The following is a 21,389-nucleotide window of genomic DNA, read 5'->3' on the forward strand; positions in this document are numbered from 1 at the left end:
AAAAGGAGCCTTGTTCTGTTGTAGGGAAACAAGGAGTTTTGATAGGCTTCTCCCACAGAAGAGAGGGTGTTTCTTCTGTAGGAATTTGTTTACTACGGTTTCCTTACTTTTCGTTGTATACATTAGATATCTTATGGGTCAGATAAAGTGCTGTGAACTTACTGTAGGACCAAACTACTACTATGTTACTTTACATGTTTATTTAACAAATATTTATTTAGAGCCTGTTATGTGCCAGACTTGTACAAGGCCTGGAGGTAGCACAGCAGTAAATGAGCTGGACTGTGAACCAGTCCTTACGGAGTCTTTCAGAGAAAATTTTATTATGGCTTATCATCAGACATTTTAGAGAAAATTTTGTAATGGCTTATCATCAGACTTTTTAAAATATAAGCCTTTTCTAAATGGAGGGATACCTATATTTTGTTAGAAGAAAATAACATATAGAGAAAAGATCAAGCTTTTTAATGATTACCTGAAGGCATTATTATTTAGAGGAAGATAATAAAGAATCAGGAAGACAATTTTGAGTTTTAGTTTTAACACTTAAGCAAAAGATAGTGAATGTGATACTAAGCAGTTTATTCAATAGATACTTACTGTGTGCCTCATGGGTGACAGGCATTGCTCTGTGCCTAGAATACGGTGGGCAGCAAACCACTCACTTGAATGTCATAGTCAATCAGTTTTACAATTCCTTTTGTTTACAGATGCTATATGGACAATTATAGTGTTACCTAAAAAGTCCTATACATTTTCCAGAACTTCATTTTATGATGATCTTTTGCAATCTTTATTACCTTTTACAACTTTTAAATGTGGGAAGGGTAGGATGGGAGTGAAGGAAAGATGAAATAAAACATTTTAAGGCCAAGGCTTTTGGAGTTTTTCCCTACAAAATGCATCCTAAAGAAACCTAGTTTATAGCTGAAATTTTTTTTTTTAAACGTTTATTTATAATTGAGAGACCGAGAGACACATGAGCAGGGGAGGGTTAGAGACACATGAGCATGAGCAGGAGAGGGTTAGAGAGAGTGGGAGACACAGAATCTGAAGTAGGCTCCAGGCCCTGAGCTGTTAGCACAGAGCCCGACGCGGGGCTCGAACTCACGTACTGTGAGATCATAACCTGAGCCGAAGTCGGTCGCCTAACCAACTGAGCCACCCAGGCATCCCTATAGCTGAAATTTCTTAAAATTGAATATCACGTGTTAGTTTAAAACTATTTCTAAACTTTTTCACTAGCTTTATGAACTCTGAAAACTATTTTAAGAGGGGATTCTGATGCAGCATGCTTTTTTGTATTCCAGTTTTTCTACTTGTGTTTTATCATTTTAGGGGTTTAACAGTAATGTTCGAAATAATGAAAACTTATGGCCACACTTACGAAAAACACTGGTGGCAGGATTTATTTAGAATTGTTTTCAGAATCTTTGACAACATGAAATTACCAGAACAGCAGACAGAGGTAAGAGAAAATGAAATTTTATTTAACACAGTCAAGTTAAAAGGTTCTTAATACTTTCCCTAATACAGTTTACTATTTCAAATTAAGGACATGAAAAAGAAAAAAAACTAGAGAATTTTTCATTATAGTAAAAGGTATGTCTTTATAAATAAAGAACAGTATTTGGGGATAGAACGGAGTTAATGAATTGGTTGTTTTCAGTGACTTCTGGTTTCTTTTTTCTTTTAAAAAACATTTTTTAAAAAAATCTTATTTCTGAGAGAGAGAGAGTACGAGCAGGGGTTGGGGGGGGCAGAGAGAGAGAGGGACACACAGAATCCGAAGCAGGCTCCAGGCTCTGGGCTGTCAGCATATAGCCAGACACGGGCCTCAAACTCGCAAAATGCGAGTTCATGACCTGAGCTGAAGTCGGACGTTTAACCAACTGAGCCACCCAGATGCCCCTGGTTTCTTTTTTTCATTTTAATATTGCCACAACTACAAATACCAGTAGTTTTCTTTTAGTATTCATAGTGACCTCTTATTCTGAAGTGAATAAAGAATACATAGTGATGTCTTATTTTATTTCAATGTATTTTACTACAAACCAATTATAGTATGCATTTCAGTAAATGTAGGGAAGAGAGAGCCTCAAGTTTTCTTATTTTGTCTCATACAGCTATATTAAATGCAAACCTTGGGGGCTCTCTGGCCTGTACAAAGTTTTACTTTAGATCTGTGTTTTTTAAATCTACAGGTAGACTCTTACTTAAAAAGTCTTATTAAGTAGACAGATGTATATGCACTGTCACAAAACTGTATATGAAAATACCAGTCCAGATTAGTCTTTATATACTTGAGAAAAATAAATTCTTTACTTTGTATGGCCTTATTCACCATTTACGGTATTTTCAAGAACCGTACTTCACAAAAGTTTTATTTTAAATTTATGTTAAACCCATTTGGATAAATTCTTATCATTTTCTTCTTGTTTATTTCTCTTTTATATTCTGTCATATTCTAGAGCAAGGACAGCTGTTGTTATTCATGCATATTGTTTTGAGAAGTCATAATGTTAATAGCAAGACGATTCAGTGGTAATTTTTTATAATCAAAAATAATGAAAAAATAGTTAAAGTATTTTATATATAGATGGTTATGGAACAGTGGAGAAAAATAGATCTTGTACTGAGTTGAAGTGAATGGAATATTCTAGAGGGAAGTGAGTGCTCTGAAAGGAACGTGAACAGACTTAGCTTTTAAATATGCAAAATTTTTTTCTTGAATTCTGGTGGTTGATGAATGGTCTGACCTTCTTTTAACAACTTTTCCCCCTAGAAAGCTGAATGGATGACTACAACTTGTAATCATGCACTTTATGCAATTTGTGATGTGTTCACCCAGTATTTAGAAGTACTCAGTGATGTACTTTTGGATGATATTTTTGCCCAGCTCTACTGGTGTGTGCAGCAAGGTAGGTCTATAGCAAATAGTGACACAAAGTGTTAAATATGGCCCTGGCAATACATAAATGAATTGCTCTTTTCTTTTCTAGACAATGAGCAGTTAGCACGATCTGGTACAAACTGCTTAGAGAATGTTGTTATTCTGAATGGTGAGAAGTTTACCCTAGAAATCTGGGATAAAACTTGTAACTGCACACTGGATATCTTCAAAACCACAATCCCACATGCGTAAGAAGATTTTTTACAACTTTATATTTGTATATTGAATGATCGACCTAAAAAGTTTCATAGTAACTAGTGATTTCTTACAACAGAAATCCTTTTAAAAATACCTCAGTGTTCCATGAATTTGCATTTATTGCAAATCAGACTCCTATAAGCCAAAACAAATACAAATACTTGAATTAGATTATTTATAAACCAGACCCTTGAGTCTGATTGGTCATGTGGTTATTGGTCACATTGAAGTGATTCTACTTGTACAAGGTTTTAATTATCCAGATTAAAGCAAGCAGTGGTTTTGGATTGGGGGGTGAAAAACTCAACATATATTTCAGTTACTGTAGATTTAATAATCTAAGGAAAATTAATTTGCAAATATATTTTACAGTTAATTGTCATCTTATGATGGATTAGTTTGAAATTGTAGTGAAGGAGTTTTTATCAGTGGAGAGACTAAGACATAGTGTCACTAAATGACTAATAAATAGCACCTGGATTATTTGTACAACATAATTGAATTTACTTACCAGCTCAGCTTCTGGGGCTCTCTGACCTGCACAAATCTACTACTTTTAAATCTGCTGAATAAGATGATTTAAAGCGTACTTAAAACATCTTATTAAGTAGGCACATGTATATGTATATGTATGTGTATAAAACTTACATGAAAACTATGATTCACATTTTTAAACATCATAAACTTTTTCTTGACATGAATTAAGTATATTTGCGCTGACATGATCCCCTTCTAAGTATCCTAATAAATAGGACATCAGAAGTTAAACAAAAGGGACACACCTCTAGGAAAGCAGTCTGTAGGTGGTCATACACTGAAGGGACAACTGTTGGTCAGATTTTCTTATTTTTTTGGTACACATTTTGTTGGAGCAACCTACCTGACAGATGACCCATTTTTGTGAGTTTATCTGTAGCCCTTATGTCAAAAGATGGTATGAATTCTTGCCTAGCCATTTTCCCTTTGAAGTCGTCACAAAAACCAGTCAGGCTGAACTTTCTTTTTTTGTTTTTAAGAACTGCTTCTGTTTTGGGGCGCCTGGGTGGCTCGGTCGGTTAAGTGTCCGACTTCGGCTCAGGTCGTGATCTCACGGTCCGTGAGTTCGAGCCCCACATCGGGCTCTGTGCTGACCCCTCAGAGCCTGGAGCCTGTTTCAGATTCTGTTTCTCCCTCTCTCTCTGCCCCTCCCCTGTTCATGCTCTGTCTCTCAAAAATAAATAAATGTTAAAAAAAAAATTAAGAAAAATACTTTAAAAAAAAAAACTGCTTCTGTTTTAGTTTATTGAACTACACATTCAAGTTAAGGTATGTGATCTTAAAGATCATCTAATAAGCATTTCTTCATAGAGACTGTGCCAGAGTTCTTTCTATATGGAACTGAAATGATGTCTCTAGCCCCGATCTACCCAATTCCCAGGAGCTCCTGCTTCTCACAAGCAAGAACTTGGGCCTTAGTCATCTTTCTATTCCAAGTACCCAATCCAGGGGTGGCAAGTCATTTCCCCTTTGGGGCCAAATTTTATTTCACTTATTGTTATACATTTAAAAAACAAAAATAGAATCAGGGCGCCTGAGTGGCGCAGTCAGTTAAGCGTCCAACTCTTGATCTCGGCTCAGGTCATGATCTCACAATTCATGAGTTTGAGTACTGCGCCAGCCTCTGTGCTGACAACATGGAGCCTGCTGGGGATTCTCTTTCTCTCTCTCTGTCCCTCCCCCACTTGCTGTCGAGTATGCACGTGCTTGCTCTCTGTCTTTCAAATACATAAACTTTAAAAGAATAGAATCTAAAGAGTTCTATGAATTTCTTAAAAGTCTCAAACTTTTCTCAGTCTCTGTTTATAGAGAATATCTAATGGCATTAATACTTAGTATAAAGTTTTTGAAACTTTTCAGAAGTAGTTTTTGGGTTTGTTTTTTTAAAATGATGACCAGAGTACCCTTTTAATTATGCTAGTTAATTGTTTCCTTTAGGTACATATTTTAAACTTTTCACTAGATTTTTTTTTAGTAAATTGCTTTTAGCAGTAATCAAAGAAGGATTATATTGTTTTTGGCATATTTTTGTGACTTTTTTCTGCCTGTTTGAAAACATGTTGGATGTGTCCTGTTTCACACTTTCAATGGCTGGTGTGATTTTGGTATTTTAAAGGCTCTTGACCTGGCGTCCCTCTTCTGGAGAAACTGCTCCCCCACCTCTGTCTCCTGTGAGTGAAAAGCAGCTGGTAAGTGTTCATAAATAAGGCATATTTAAAATTGTTTTTGAGAAGTAATTTTCTGATGGGCCAAATTCTTTTATATGAGTCCAGGTATAGCATAGGGGCACGTGGGTGACTCAGTCGGTTAAGCATTGACTTTGGCTCAGGTCATGATCTCACAGTTTGTGGGTTCGAGCCCCATGTTGGGCTCTATGCTGACAGCTCAGAGCCTAGAGCCTGCTTTGGATTCTTTGTCTCCCTCTCTCTCTGGTCCTCCCCCTCTCGTATGCTCTCTCTCTAAAATAAATATTAAAAAAACTTTTTTTTTTAATTAAAAAAATAAAAATAAAAAGATGGCATAAATGTACTGTGCAGAGAATTCTTAGGTTAAATTTCATGGTGGTGAATTTCCCAGGTGGCTAAAATTTATTTCTGTAAGTGCCATGAAGGAGGTATTTTAAATTATTTTATAATACAGGTGGTCTGAGACATAGAGTAATATAATGTCCAGAGTTTTAAGAGGCAGGTATGAGGTTCTGTAAAAGGATTTCCATGCCAAGCTAAAGACATTATTGGGTATTTATTTTAAACTTTTAATTTGGATACAGTGTGACCTAAAAGAAATATTATAAAAACAGTACAAAGAATTCTAATATATGATTCACCCAATATATTTGTTTCCTAGGTCTGCCACAAGAAATTACCACAACCTTGGTGGCTTAAAGCAACAGAAATTTGTTGTCTCACAGTTCAGGAGGCCAAAGGCCCCAAATTAAGGCATCAGTAAGGCCACGTTCCCTCCAGAGGCTTTAAGGGAGAATCCTTTGCCTTTTCCAGCTTCTGGTGGCTGTTGTCAACCCTTAGCATGCATTGACTTGTACACACATCACTCCAGTCTCTGCCCCCATCTTCAGATGGCTGTATGATGTCAAACCTGTATGTATCCTGTCTGCGTTTTTCTCTTGTAAGGACACTAGCCTTCTTATGTCTGTAAGATAAGATATAAGCCGTCTCATGTCAAACTCTTTAACTTAATTCCGTCTTTAAAGACCCTGTTTCTAAGTAACCTTCATAAGTACCAGAGGTAACAACTTAGATGTACCTTTTTAGAGCCACTGTTTGTTCAACCTGTTGCAGTTTGCCCTCTGGCACCCAGAAACTAATGTTCATCTTTCAGGCCAAGTATGTTCACCCCCTCCCAATATTCCCCAAAGTTTCAACTCAGTATGGCATCAGTAAGTCCAAAATCTGTTCTAAACATCATATCAAAAGTCCCAAATCTCATCATCACAGCCATCTAGATTAGGTATGTGGTCTCTTCTGGGGCATCATCCCTCCCCATCTGTGGACCTGTAAACAAATTACAGGTGGTGGGACAAGCATAGGATAAACACTGTCATCCCAAAAGGGAGAAATTGGCAGGAATAAAAGGGTAGCTGGCCCTAATGAGCAAGTTGAAAACCCAACAGGGTAAATTCCATTAAGTTTCAAGGCCTGAGGATAATTCTCTGTGTCTTGATGCTCTGCCCTCTGGGCCCATGGCTCCTCCCTGTGATCCTGCAGGTCTGCTCTCTAAATCATTACTTCTTACAGGTTAGCACATGTTTGCAGCCGTGCAGCTCCATCAGCCCATTTCCTGCCTATAGAATCCCAGAAGGCTGATAACCTTCCTTCATTTTGTCCCAAGTCTGTCCTTCTCAGTCTAGGCTGGCTGTGTTTCTACCGCTAAATCATTCTTAAAATCCCTGTGGGTCTCTTGTGTGTGTCAAGAGGTTTATTCATGGATCCTTTGTGGATAACTTCCTCTCTCTCCTTGGCTTCTGCTGAGATGTTTGATTGGATCCATTGGATCCACATACCTAATGTCTTTCAACAAAAAGTTGTCTTGCTATCCCAAGAAATGCTTTCATAACAATGAGTTTTCCACTTTTAGCATCCTTTGCAGTCTGGATAGGCCAAGATCCTGCCAAATTATCAAGTGCTAGTTCCTTTTTAGTTAGTAATTTCTTCCTCAATGTATCTGTGTATCCTCTCATTTTTCTGTAAACACCAAGGAGAAACCAGGCCGTATTTTCAACCTTTTGCTTGAAAATATCCTCAGCTAAATATGCAAGTTCATCACTTACAAGTTCTGCTTTCCACCCAGTAGTACAACACAATTTAGCTAAGTTTTCTGCCAGTTTATAACACGTACAGAAAACCTTGGATTGCAAGTAACTTGTTCTGCGACTGTCCACACCCACAAGACAGGCAAATATTTCTAATAAATTTTAACTTGATAAATGAGTAGTACATGACACCATATATCACATGATCACAGCTGAGCCAGTGGTTCTTGAAACTCACTTTTGATACACGAGTGCTTTGTTGTTGTTGTTGTTTTAATTTTTTTTTTTAACATTTATTTATTTTTGAGACAGGGAGAGACAGAGCATGAACAGGGGAGGGTCAGAGAGAGGGAGACACAGAATCTGAAACAGGCTCCAGGCTCTGAGCTGTCAGCACAGAGCCCGACGCGGGGCTCGAACTTACAGACTGCAAGATCATGGCCTGAGCCGAAGTCGGCCACTTAACCGACTGAGCCACCCAGGCGCCCCGAGTGCTTTGGATTATAAGCATGTTTCCGGATGGAGTTATGCTCACACACTAAGATTTTACTGTTGCCTTTCTTCCATTATCCAGTAACATAGTCCCAGTTTCCTTCTGAGATCTTATTAGAAGAACTTTTAACATTCATATTTCTGTCAGCATTCTATTCATGACCATTATATGTATTCTTTAGGATGACAGAAGATTTCTCTGACATGCATTTTACCTCGTTCTCCATCCTCACCAGAATTGCATTTAATGTCCATATTGCTACTAACAGTCTCTTTGAGGCAATGTAGGCTTTTTCTGTCATATGCCTCAAAACTCTTCTAGCTTCTACCATTACCCAGTTCCAAAATCACTTCCACCCCCACTTCATGGTACCAAAATCTGTATCCATCAGTGTTGTACCAGTGAGGTGGAACCAGCAGGAAATATCTGTTTCTGTCTGTACATATGTATTTGTTCGTGTATGATATACGCACATACATATCTATATTTTTTTATTTAAATTTCACAGGATTGGCTATGCAATTATTAGGGCCAATAATTTGAAATCTGTAGGGCAGACTGGAAAGCCCTGGGCAGGAGCTGCTGCTTCAGGGAAACCTGACGGCCTTTCCGCTGATCACGTGAGGCTCTGCCACATTATTGAGGATCATCTCCTTTACTTAAGTCAATTGGCTGTAGATGTTCACCACATTCACACAGTACCTTTACAGCAACACTTGTATTAATCACTGGATACTCTAGCCTAGACAGTTGACACATAAAACTAACATGACACCCAAGTTTCTCCAGATGTTATCATTTCACTGTATTTGCTTTATCATTTCCTCCCTCCCTCCCTCCCTCCTTCCTTTTTCTCTCACTCATCAACCCCGCCCCCAAGACTTTCTCAGTTCTTTGAAAATAAGATGTCCTTTTATCCCTAAGTTCCTTACTCTGTTTTTCCTTTACAAGAAGAAAAAAAAATCTACATAACCACAGTGCAGTTAACAAAATCAGGAAATTACCATTGAAACAGTGCTATTCTCTAATCTGGCCTTATTCGGGTTTTTTTTTTTTTTTTTTAATGTTTTTGTATTTATTTTTGAGAAATAGAGCACAGATGGGGGAGGGGCAGAATCTGAAGCAGGCTCCAGGCTCTGAGCTGTCAGCATAGAGCCCAACACAGGGCTTGAACTCGTGAACCAGGAGATCATGACCTGAGCCAGAGTTGGCTGCCCAACTGAACCAACCAGGCGCCCACGGGCTTATTCAGTTTTAAACCCAGGACACCAGCAGGAGCATATTAGTGTCCATTGGTTGATTTGTCCCCCACAGCTTTTAAATTTCTTAACTAATAGTCAATGACTAAAACTTAGATTTCATAGTAAAGTACTACTGTGAGTTTGTCTTGAGAGAGCTGTCACATCTGGAAACTTGGGGGCACGCTGCTCCATGATCCTGATCTGCAGGGCTGGTCTGTTCATCACAGACTCCACTCACGAAGTCCTGTTTTAAGCCCAGAATGAGCTTACTCTGTTTCCTGTTTTTCTCAAAATTGGCCCACTCCTTGCTTGTTTTGTGTCCTTTTGGTTTTTCTGCCTCTGCTGCATAGCACAGTAATTTGCAGTGTGGGCTTTAGAGTCAGCCCCAAAATAAAATCCTGACTGTGCAGTGACTGGCTCTGTGGCCTCAGCAAGTTACCTGACCTCGTGTTAGAGTGGTCTTGTGATGAGAATTAGGTCAGGGCATTCACTGCACAGAAAGCTGTTGGAACGGCATGTGCCAGGTGAGTGCTCAGTGCCTGGGCTGCTGCAGGGCTCCCTGGGGCAAGCCAGCGGGGCCCCTCAGGACTGTCTCACCCTCTCTGTGGCTCCTTCCAGAGCTGCTGCTGCCACCCCTTCTGAGATCTACTGCTTCTTGCACCCTGCTTCCCTTTTCTTTCTCTTCTCTCTGCGACTCATAGTTTGCTAAGAAATTATGGTATTTTCTAATGCCATTCTCAGCTGAGTAGATCTTGCTGTGCACTGAAGGACTACTTTGTATTTATTTTTGTTTTTCTCATTAAACTTGTTTTTAATGGGTCTCAAAATTCTGTGACATATTTTTGGCCAAGCTGTTTGTTCCATTAAAAAGTAGTGATTTTAAAACTAATAACTTAAAACTGCCACACACACACTCACACACACACACACACACACACACACACAAATGGTCCACAAAACATTCTGAAGGTTTTACGATGCATTGTTACCATTAACCAGTCTTTTACTGTTAAACTTAAAAGGCCAATTGACACAAACATTTCTGAGACGTTCTTCCACCACTGAATAAGACTGGGGTGGCATTGGGGTGCCTGGGTGGCTCAGTTGGTTGAGCATTGACTTCGGCTCGGGTCATAATCTTACAGTTCGTGGGTTCAAGCCCCACATTGGGCTCTGTGCTGACAGCTCAGAGCCTGGAGCCTGCTTAGGATTCTGTGTCTCCCTCTCTCTCTGCCCCTCCCCTGTTCACGCTCTGTCTCTCTCTGTATCTCAAAAATAAACATTAAAAAAAAAAAAAAAAGATAGGGGTGGAGTTATTGGGGATGATGCTCATGTAGCCTCCTGAGCTTTCTGGGCAGACTTGGTCCCATTGCCAGCTCCAGCTGCCTTCTTGTCCACTGCTTTGATGATGACCCACAGCAGCTGTCTCCTCTCCCAGAGTATGCTCTCGACACACATAGTCTTGCCAGGAACCATATGAACGATGGCAGCACCACCAGATTTCAAGAATTTAGGGTCATCTTCCACCTTTTCCCCAGAGCAAGTCAGTCTTCTTCGGTTCAGCGAACTTGCAAGCAATGTAAGCGTGTGACAGTCCAGCACAGGTGCATATCCAGCACTGATTTGGTGAAGGACTATTTTTTCAATATTAAAAATAGAAAAATACCCAGTTATTGTTAAAAAAAAAAATTACAGAAGAAAATAGGGTAAAAAAATGCAAGGCCCTTTTTATACTGCACCCTTCCACTGCAACTCCAGGGTTTAATATTGTGGTGTATATCCTTCCAGCTCTTTTCTATACATTTATATATACAGTATATAAATTTACATATAGTTTTCTCAAAAAATGAAATTTTATTTGGAGACTAACATGTTATGTTTGGAATATCTAAGAGATGTCTCCACTTCGATACATAGAGATTTCTTTCATCGGAGTTCCTCCTTTTCCATTAAAGAGTCCTTTTTAAAAGGAGAGGTGTGGGCATACGTCTGGTTCATAGCTGTTCTAAAAAATGCAGAATTACCAAAAAATTATCTTTAATTGGTTGATCAGAAAAACTGAGAATGCAGTATGCCTAACATTAAAAGATTCCTCTGATACAAAGGAGAAGTTTTAAATTCCCAATACTGTGACCTAGTTTTTGTGCACATTTAGTTTTCTGGGGAGAAGCTTTTTAGGGATCATGAGAATGTTCAAAAGAGCCAATGACCCAAAAAATTCAAAAACCAGTGCTTTCACTTATATTCAGTAAGATAATACATTTTTTTATTCTATCAACTTATTAATCTCCCCCTTAAAATATACTTACTAAAATGTACAAGCTGGGGCACCTGGGTGGCTCAGTTGAGTGTCTGACTCTTGGTTTTGGCTCAGGCCAGGATCCCAAGGTTGTGGGATCATGCCCTGCATCCTGGTCCATGCTCAGCATGGAGCCTGCAAAGATTCTTTCTCCCTCTGTCCCTCTTCCCCGTGTGCACACGCTCACTCACTCTCACTCTCTCTCTCAAGAAAAAACATACAAGTTAAAAAGAGACATTTGCTTATATTTTTTTTATTTTTATTTTTTTTTAACCTTTATTTTTGAGACAGAGGGAGACAGAGCATGAATGGGGGAGGGTCAGAGAGAGGGAGACACAGAATCTGAAACAGGCTCCAGGCTCTGAGCTGTCAGCACAGAGCCCGACGTGGGGCTTGAACCCACGGACTGCAAGATCACAACCTGAGCCAAAGTTGGACGCTTAACCGACTGAGCCACCAGGCGCCCTGAGACATTTGCTTTTAATAGTTAATTTTATTTTTTTTTTAATTTTTTTTTCAACGTTTTTATTTATTTTTGGGACAGAGAGAGACAGAGCATGAACGGGGGAGGGGCAGAGAGAGAGGGAGACACAGAATCGGAAACAGGCTGCAGGCTCCGAGCCATCAGCCCAGAGCCTGACGCGGGGCTCGAACTCACGGACCGCGAGATCGTGACCTGGCTGAAGTCGGACGCTTAACCGACTGCGCCACCCAGGCGCCCCTAATAGTTATTTTTAAATAAACATTCCCTTAAAGGATTTATAAATTAAGTGTTGCTATATGCATTCTTCCATTTAAGTTTTTCTTTTAATGTTTATTTATTTTGAGAAAGAGAGAGTACAAACTTGGGAGGGGCAGAGAGAGAGGGAGAGCAGGAATCCCAAGCAGGCTGCACACTCTCAACGTGGAGCCGTAGGGCTCGATCCCACAATCTGTGAGATCATGACCTGAGCTGAAGTTGGATGCTTAACTGACTGAGCCACCCAATCGCCCCACTTCCATTTAACTTTTTACTTAAAAGTGTATTATAGCCCGTCATGGTCAAAGAAATTACCCAATGAGTCTTCTGGATCTATGTAATTATTAGTAAAGGCCTCTTGTTTGTTAAATGCTTATGAAAAATGCAAAGATAATTAAGAACAGTTATAACAATAATAATATGGCTTTAGATTTGTGTAGCACATCACTGTTTAAAAAATATTTTTAGGGGCGCCTGGGTGGCGCAGTCGGTTAAGCGTCCGACTTCATCCAGGTCACGATCTCACGGTCTGTGAGTTCGAGCCCCGCATCGGGCTCTGGGCTGATGGCTCAGAGCCTGGAGCCTGCTTCCGATTCTGTGTCTCCCTCTCTCTCTGCCCTTCCCCCGTTCATGCTCTGTCTCTCTCTGTCCCAAAAATAAATAAAGGAAAAAATATATATATATTTACATGTGATCCTTTTAGAAATTTTTTGAACCCGATTTGCTACATTATCCCCATTTTATACAGAACAGCAAATGAAAAATCATAAACTGATATTTTAAGTCTAAGTTAAAATACCATTTTGATCAGCACTGTTCCTTGGGAACACAGGCCCCTGTCTTCCTTTCAGAAGCCCAGGTGAGTTCACTTCCAGCTAAAACTGTTGAGTCAGAATTCTCAGTTCCTCTGGAAAACACATTCTGGCTTCTTTCTGGTATGCTGTGTTGCTGTAACAAAATAAAGCCAGAATAGTATTGACAGCTATCATATTTTGTCTGATACTGTGCCAGTGCTTTGCATTTATTACCCTAATAACCTACTAGGAAAGGTCCTCTCCATTTTCAGATCAGAAAACCCTAGCTCAGTAGTGTTCATTGCTTTTCCAAGGTTATACCTAATCCTGGAGCCAAAGTCTGGTGTTGACTTGAATGTTGAGCTTCTCTCATGACACCACACTCCTAGTCACCTTCTCACTGATCTTTCTGGTTGCCATTTCCTTGGATGACGGAACATCTTTCCTTAAACTCACCCCTACAAAACTTTCCTGAGCTCCACCTACACAGAGCTTGCAGAAACCTATCCCACCTGTGCCACATACATGTTCGGTTTAGACTGCATGAACAGTCCTGGATATCCCTGATTGGTTTTTCCATACAATGAAGCTTAGCATTTTTATCTGTTGCTTTTGGGTGGTACCAGACCAGAGACCATCGAGGGTCAGAAAGGAAGCTTTTCTCTTAAAGGCTATCAGTTCTTACCTGTGCATAGGTAACTTTAAATAATTTCCCCATTTTGTCTGTAATCACTGTGTAGAACGTCCTTTTCATAGTGACCCATGTAATTGTTTTCAAAAACAGCATACTAGAAACTGTTTTCATCCTTAAGATTTGTTGTACTTACAAGGAATTTTTTATTTTATTAGGATACAATATCACAGAAATCTGTAGATATTCATGATTCTATTCAACCAAGATCTGCAGATAATAGACAGCAAGCACCATTGGCTTCTGTCTCTACTGTGAACGAAGAAGTCAGCAAAATTAAACATACAGCAAGTGAGTTATTTCTCCTAGTAAAAATAGTGTGTTTTGTTTTATGTAGGAAAGGGATGAAATGTTTGCTTTTACTTTTGTTATTAACAAATATATACTGTAATTGGTTGTGTGGTCACTTTGTTACTGCATTTGCTCCAAGTTGGACATTTCGCTAACACCTGTAGTACCAGCTTTTTCCACAAGTGCTTAATGTTTGTGTTGAGCACCTGACTCTCTTCTCCCTGTTCTCTTCTGCATGTCAGCCTCATATTCTTTCTGCAAAAGTAGGGCCTGATGGGCCTTTCTCTATAGTGCCCTATAGTGCCTTCCGAGCAGGGGCACCCAGCTTCCTGAGAAGCCGACCTTCTTTCTACTCGACTGCCCCACACGATGTCTTCTGCTCACCTTCTTAGTACTTGTCACAAAGAAGGGCAACCCTTTCTATTTTTTGCAAAATTGATCCAGCTTTGTTTATATAAGGAAATTATAATACCAAGGAAAAACTACCCCGTTCCTAGAGGAAAACAGGACAACTGTAGTTGCTTTTATAAAATGAGGTGAAATTCACATAAGAAAAGTAATCATTTTAAAGTGAACATTCACATTCACAGTGTTGTGCAATCACCACCTCTGTCTAGTTCCAAAATGTTTCTATCACCCTAAAAGAAAACTCCCCACCCATTAATGCTATTCCTTCTTACTCTCCCCTTCCCCTGCCCCTAGCAACCACTAATCTGCTTTCTTGGTCTATAGATTTGCTATATTTCATATAAACGGAATCATGCAGTATATGACCTTTTATGTCTGGCCTTTATTTAGCATAATGTTTTTAAGGTCCACCCACACTGTGAAATTGGTCAGTGACTGATACTTCTTTATGACCAGCTGTCATTTGTTTGGATATGTATCACATTTTGTTTATCCAGTCATTTGCTGATGGCCGTTTGGGTTTGTTCTATCTTTTGGTTATCATCATGCTGTTGTGAATGTCTGTGTACAGTATAACTTGAGTACCTGTTTTTAATTATGTTGGCTGTACACACAGGAGTGGAATTTTGGGGTCATATTATAGGATAGTTCTGTGTTTAACTTTGTAGGGAACCACTAAAAACATGTTCCACAGTAGCATTCCAACTAGCAATTCCAATGTATCCACATCCTCACCATCACTTCTTTTTTTTTTTTTAAATGACCATCCTAGTGGGTGTGAAGTGGTACCCCATCGTAGATTTGATGTGCATTTCCCTGATGATTAGTGGTGTTAAGCATCTTTTCATGTGCTTATTGCCATTTGTTTGTTTTCTGTGGAGAAATATTTGTGTCCTTTGCTCTTTTTTAAATTGGGTTCTCTTGTTGTAGTTGAATTGTAAGTTTGTTACACACTCTGGATACTATACCTGTATCACATATATGATTTGCAGAAATTTATTTTCTCGTGTTGTATAGTTCTTATCATTTCTTTAATAACATCTGATGCACAAAGTTTTTAACTCAGATGAAGTCCAATTTACCTGTTTTTTCTTGTTCATGCTTTTGGTGTCATGGCTAAGAATCACTTGCCAGAAGTAAGGTCGTGAAGGTTTTCCCCAATGTTTTAAGAGTTTTGTACTTTTAGCCCTTACCTTTAGGTTGCTGATCCATTTTGAGTTAATTTTTTTTTTCAGGGAATTTTTTTTATGAATCCTAGGTTCTTATACTTGTTCTTGTGAGAAGACAGAGCTTCTGGCTTCAGTCATGGTGTTTTGCTAACCTCTTAAAGGGGAGAGGGAGATGGGTAGTGGTGAGTGGCTGATTTTCATTTTTTATTCCTGTTCTCTGGAGAACAGCATATCTCGTGCAGGAATCCACGACAACTTTGCACTGGAACATGCCATAAGGACAGAATAGTGAGTGGCTCTTCTCTCTCTCAGCCCCAAGACTGAATTTAAATATACTTTAGCCTTGCAAAGTAAGGATGTGGTCATCACACATTAGAAAGTTTTCACGTGGCTAGTCTAGGGAAACACCTTTAACTGGAGCTGCATGCTGCTCCCCATACCCAGAGCCGAGGGCCCAGGCTTGTTTCCTACTATCAGATGTCCTGCCCTCTATCTCCTTTAAGTTCTTTAGGAAAAGTTTGCCATGGAATTGTTGATTCAGAATAGGTGGAGCTAGAGGAAGAACAAATGGCCACCATGTCCCCATGAGCCCTTTCAACTTAGTGGAAGAGAGACCGTCTGCTGTCTCCTGCTCGGGGGAAAGAATCACAGCACACACCTGAATATTTCGCCCTGTCCGAGGGGCAGCTATCTCGTTCTTCCTGTACACGTTCTTTCTGTACACGTTAAGAAAACACCACCACCACCCATCTAGTCTCAGCTCAGTGCCTGCTGTCCCACGTAGTGAATCTTGTTTAGCTTTGGTGAACCAGTGAAATGGTCACCTACTATAACCCTGGCAGTGTCAGCCCTCGTTATAAAATCTGTCCAAACATGCTGCTGGTCATTGCTAGTGAGTCTAACGTTAAGATCTGTAGCCTCCCAGGACTACAGATCCTGGGCAGGAGATCTGGACTCCTCCCAGGACTACAGATCCTGGAGAGGCCCAGCCTTACCCACTCAGTCAGAGTGGAGTCTCGTCAGCCATTCTGTCCGTTCACCCTGCTGACAGCTCTTTCTCCCCTTGAGTGGCTAATGCTGGAACCGATGAGAACACATCTCGTCAGACATCAGCCTAACTCCCGAGTCTCCTTGAGAGTTCCACCTGTGCTGCCAGGAGTCTCCTGCTCTAGGGACGGAGTTTAGGACTTGAATGAGGGAGGTGAATGACTGACTGGTACTTGGCAGCTCTGACTGAGGTGAAGGACTAGGAAGAAGATACTGAAGAGGAGACAGTTGTGGGATTTGTGGTGTCTTTGTTTTACTTTTTGTTTGACATGAGATCTAGTAAGAAGTGTTCCGCACTCCAGCATTTCTGAAAACTACCTGGAAAGGAGTCTTTATTAATGATCTCAATAAGAAGAAATTTACGCAAATTGTTTTGCTAAGCACCTAAAGCCCTTAAAACATGAATTTGCATTCCACAAATTGGTGCCACAAAACGGAATTTGTAATAAAAGCAAAAGTAGAGACTGAAGGATTGTAAGTCTGTAATGCTGAGTGATTGCCCGGAGAGTGATTTCCAGGCTGCTCCCCCTAGGCAGTCATCTGCCTCCTGGAAAGCTCACTGGAAGAGCTGCTCTGGACATCCCAGGATTGAGGTATGGCCTGGGGCCATCATTGCAGCCACGTGTCAGTGTTGCCAAGCTCTTGCAGTATCTCAGTAGTTGAGTCCTCTTTCCTAACCTTGTGCTTTTGCATTTGCTTAACTGGGATGGTCAGTGAAATGGGAAATTCTTCTATGAACATGACCTTATGGGCTGTGAATTGTCAGAAACAGTCTTGAGTCTTGTTGATCAAATTCATCCGGCTAGAGGAATGTAGTTATGTTTCATTTCACCTGTGGAGAGCATTTTGTGATCATGCACTTGGCGTAACTTTTTATAGACTTCTTTGCTTACGGATCCATTTGAAAATATAAGGTCATTTTGGCTACAACTTCTAACCTGGATCCAAATAAAACGTGCTCTGGTTAACCTGCAGTATTGTCCCACTTATCAGAATTTGTGGCTGTCTCTCCTTCCTTTCTCGCAGATCTGGTTCCTGTTGTTTTCTTTTGGTATAGGCTTTATATTACCTATATTCAAAGGTCAAACTTGAGTTCCAGTAAATGCTATTAGCTTTTTTTTTTTAATTAAGCTTTTAATGCATTTGTTGCATTTTATTAAAGAATAATTTAAATCTTCTTAAAGTTGCAGTGGGACCTTTTTGGACATTATTTACTGTTCTAAGTCATGGAGAATACTTTTATTTAAAAAATTACTTTCCTGAGGCTTTTCTAAAAATTGATAAGACTGAGTGGTGTTTATGTGCAAAGGCAGTATGTACTCAGTGTGATGTGTGCAAGTAACCTTCATTCATATGAATGTTTCCTTAAGCATTGTAATGTCATAGAAATTATAAAGGATTCAAAATAATTTTTGTTTGCATGTGCATTGGGGTGGGTTTCCTCACAGAATTTCCAGAACAAAAATTGTTTGCCGCCCTGTTGATTAAATGTGTTGTGCAGCTGGAACTCATCCAGACTATCGACAACATTGTGTTCTTCCCAGCCACAAGTAAGAAGGAAGATGCTGAAAACCTAGCTGCAGCCCAGGTATGGGGGTGTGAGGACAGCTGCTTTTATGTTGAATAGGAAGTTGGCTTTCACAATCTGGGCCTCAGAGCGGAGGTCAAGCTAGAGACTTGATTTGGGGGCTCTTCATCACATAAATGTCATTTTAAACCTTGGGACTAAACGATATCCTCCAGACAATAAGTGTGGGTGGGGCTGAGAGGACGGTTGGGTATTGAGCCCAGGAGCTTCCATGGTCAGAGCTCCTGGTGATAAGGCAGCTGGTAAAGAGCCTGAGAATAAGAATCCATGAGGCAAGGGAGAGAGAGCAGGAGACAGTGGTGTCCTGGAAGCCAAATGAAAAAGATGTTTTAAGAAGGATGTGATCATCTCTGTCAGATGCTCGCTCAGTGGGTCGAGTAATATTTTTTTTTCTTTTCTTTTTTTTTTAAAGTAGTATTTCATCTGAGTTGCCTTCGAGCAATTTGGTGGGCTTCAGTGACCTTGACCTTGTGCTTAATTGTAATGTTGAGGACAAAAGCATTATTGAAATGGGTACCAGAGACGAGAGGAATTGCAGACAGCAAATATTTGATAATTGTGTCGAATATTGTCGTAAAGGGGTACAGAGAAATAGGATAATTGCTGGAGGAAGATGAAAGGGTCAGGGGAAGGGTTTGCTTTGTTTTTGTCTTTAAGATTGGCAATATTGCAGCATTTTCACTGATGAGAATTCTTCAGGAAAGAGAGAAACACAGAAAGAGGGACAGTTGCTGTCTTTTTGAGTGAATGGGAGTGGCATCTAGGGCCGGTCCCCGGGGGGTTAGAAGCACAGGCAGTTGGTGCATTGTGACAGGAAAGCAAGCAAAGTATGTAGTTCTTAACACAGGAAGGTTGGTCTGTTTGCCAGTGGGAGTTTGCGGGAGGTCTCTTCTGATAGCTTCTGGTTTCTCATTGAGAGAAGAAAAATCCTCTACCAAATGAAGTGGGAGGAGAATTTTAGATACTTGAGGAGAGAAGTGAAAACATGAGTTAATCATCTAGAGAGTGGACTCAGGCAGTGCAGGATTGCTTGGGCACCACCCAGAGCCCACTGGATTTAAAATCAGTCTGTTTTCTCCCGTTATGTTTGTTGTGTGGGTATAGACGTGGAGTAGGCAGTTTTGCCAGCCAATTAATCTAAAAAGAGTGAGGGATTATGCAAGAGAGCAATTATAACTGCAGTTCCTAGAATCCAAACCGGTGAAGTAGAGAAGTGAGGACCTGATGGGGGTGAGGAACAGTGAGGGCTGTAGGCTCTGGGAGGGGCGGAGCTCCTGGAGTTAGGAATTAGGAAGGGAATTGGGAAGATAGGAGGTGGTGCCTGGTGACTAGGATGCATGGAATATAAAGGCTCAGGAAATGTAATAACAAAAGATGGACCTTTTCCTATTTTCTATTGAGCTAGAAAAGATTAAGTTCTGTGGCTTGCTGGTAAAGCTGATCTTTGGGGAAGCACGGAGTTCTAAATTTACTAAAATTTGTGACTCTGTGTGTGTGCGCGTGCTGTGGTGCTTTGTTTTTCCAAAGAGAGATGCCGTGGACTTTGATGTTCGAGTTGATACTCAAGACCAAGGAATGTACCGCTTTTTAACATCACAACAACTTTTTAAGCTACTGGACTGCTTATTAGAGTCACATAGATTTGCAAAAGCATTTAATTCCAACAACGAACAGAGGACTGCTTTATGGAAAGCAGGTAAGCTGGGCAGGTGTCACACTTTAATGTTCACTATTAATGCTTGTGCACTGGGGCTGTATACATGGATCAGAATTCATGGTTTGTATGCTTCAGGTCTATGGCTTTCACTGTGTGAACTTTTTACTTTAACAGTAATAATCGGAAGGCAGTCCGATTGCCAGAATCGATAGCCAGGCCTTTGTCTGATCTACACTAAGCCAGCTAACTGCTGGGGGAGATTTTTTTCCCCCTTGTTTAATCAACTTGTTCTTTGATTTGACCATGTTTTCATCTTGTTCACCCAGCGGGGGCCTTCCTGTTCATACCGTCAGCATACTAAAAGCTGCTGTTTTATGAGAAAAAGCATATGACAGTCCTAAACATGAGATCTTGCATCTGTATTCCAGTGACTTCTCCATACTTACCTGGGAGTGGCCACACCTCAGAATGGAAGTGAATGTTTTGGGGTGGGGGGGCGGTGGTGGGCAAATTTATTTTTGGACAAGTTGGAATCTTTAAATGAAACAACTTTTGAGGCGCCTGGGTGGCTCAGTCGGTTAAGCGGCCGACTTCGGCTCAGGTCATGATCTCGCAGTCCGTGAGTTCGAGCCCCACGTCAGGCTCTGTGCTGACAGCTCAGAGCCTGGAGCCTGTTTCAGATTCTGTGTCTCCCTCCCTCTGACCCTCCCCTGTTCATGCTCTGTCTCTCCCTGTCTCAAAAATAAATAAAAACGTTAAAAAAAGTTTTTTTAAATGAAACAACTTTATAACAATTATATTGACATTCAATTTTTTATTTAAGAAATAGTTCCTTGGTACCTATTATGTACAAAACAGTGCTGGAAGAGTGAGAGGCAGAATATGCAGCAAAACAATATTTACTGAACATCAAACTCTGTGAAATAGTGTTGGGTACTTTACATTTGCATATTTACTTAATCTAAAATGATTGTTTAATTCCTAATTAAGCTCATGGCTTTGTTCATCCTCTTCCCTCTTCAACCTGACTTCTGGAAAGAGTAGTTCAACCAAAGTTGTTTCTACCTTTCAACTGGGAATTCTCCTGCTAAAGCCACCAGGCTCCGTGTGTCCATACGCAGTGGGCACTTTGCACTGCTGACGACCTTGGAAAACCATCTCCATGCTGAGTGGTCTGCCCTGTTCATCCAGGAGCCCTGGCGCAGGCTATCTGGAGCTCATCAGGGCAGTTTCATTTGAAGAGTTCCACTTTCCCAGCCCAAACGTTGCTTTGTATTTGCCTTTCTTTCTGTAAGATGCCTTCCCAAGTTAATCCTGGAAACTTCCCTTTTCTGCAGGTTTCAAAGGCAAATCCAAACCTAACCTTCTGAAGCAGGAGACGAGCAGCCTGGCCTGTGGGCTGCGCATTCTCTTCCGGATGTACATGGATGAGAGCCGGGTTAGTGCCTGGGAAGAGGTCCAGCAAAGGCTTTTAAAGTAAGACTCTTGGTTGAGTTTCTGTCTTTGATTCACATG

At 40.4% G+C, this 21,389-nt stretch overlaps 1 protein-coding gene across 3 annotated transcripts in view; it reads left to right on the forward strand.

Annotated features, from left to right (window-relative positions):
* ARFGEF1 (ARF guanine nucleotide exchange factor 1) overlaps positions 1-21,389 on the forward strand; it is a 151,912-nt gene that overhangs the window by 126,519 nt on the left and 4,004 nt on the right. For 2 of the 3 annotated variants that reach the window (XM_040487650.1, XM_040487653.1), the window contains 8 exons: positions 1,339-1,468; positions 2,786-2,921; positions 3,003-3,141; positions 5,304-5,376; positions 13,873-14,005; positions 18,078-18,217; positions 19,745-19,913; positions 21,212-21,350. In XM_040487650.1, the coding sequence (XP_040343584.1) occupies positions 1,339-1,468; positions 2,786-2,921; positions 3,003-3,141; positions 5,304-5,376; positions 13,873-14,005; positions 18,078-18,217; positions 19,745-19,913; positions 21,212-21,350 (1,059 nt within the window). Of the gene's footprint in view, positions 1-1,338; positions 1,469-2,785; positions 2,922-3,002; positions 3,142-5,303; positions 5,377-13,872; positions 14,006-18,077; positions 18,218-19,744; positions 19,914-21,211; positions 21,351-21,389 lie in introns of those variants that run through there. The other variant, XM_040487651.1, reaches the window with a different exon arrangement.

The sequence above is a fragment of the Herpailurus yagouaroundi genome, unplaced genomic scaffold, assembly GCF_014898765.1.
Source record: "Herpailurus yagouaroundi ecotype Mexico unplaced genomic scaffold, PumYag 165, whole genome shotgun sequence".
NCBI classification, from domain to species: domain Eukaryota; kingdom Metazoa; phylum Chordata; class Mammalia; order Carnivora; family Felidae; genus Herpailurus; species Herpailurus yagouaroundi.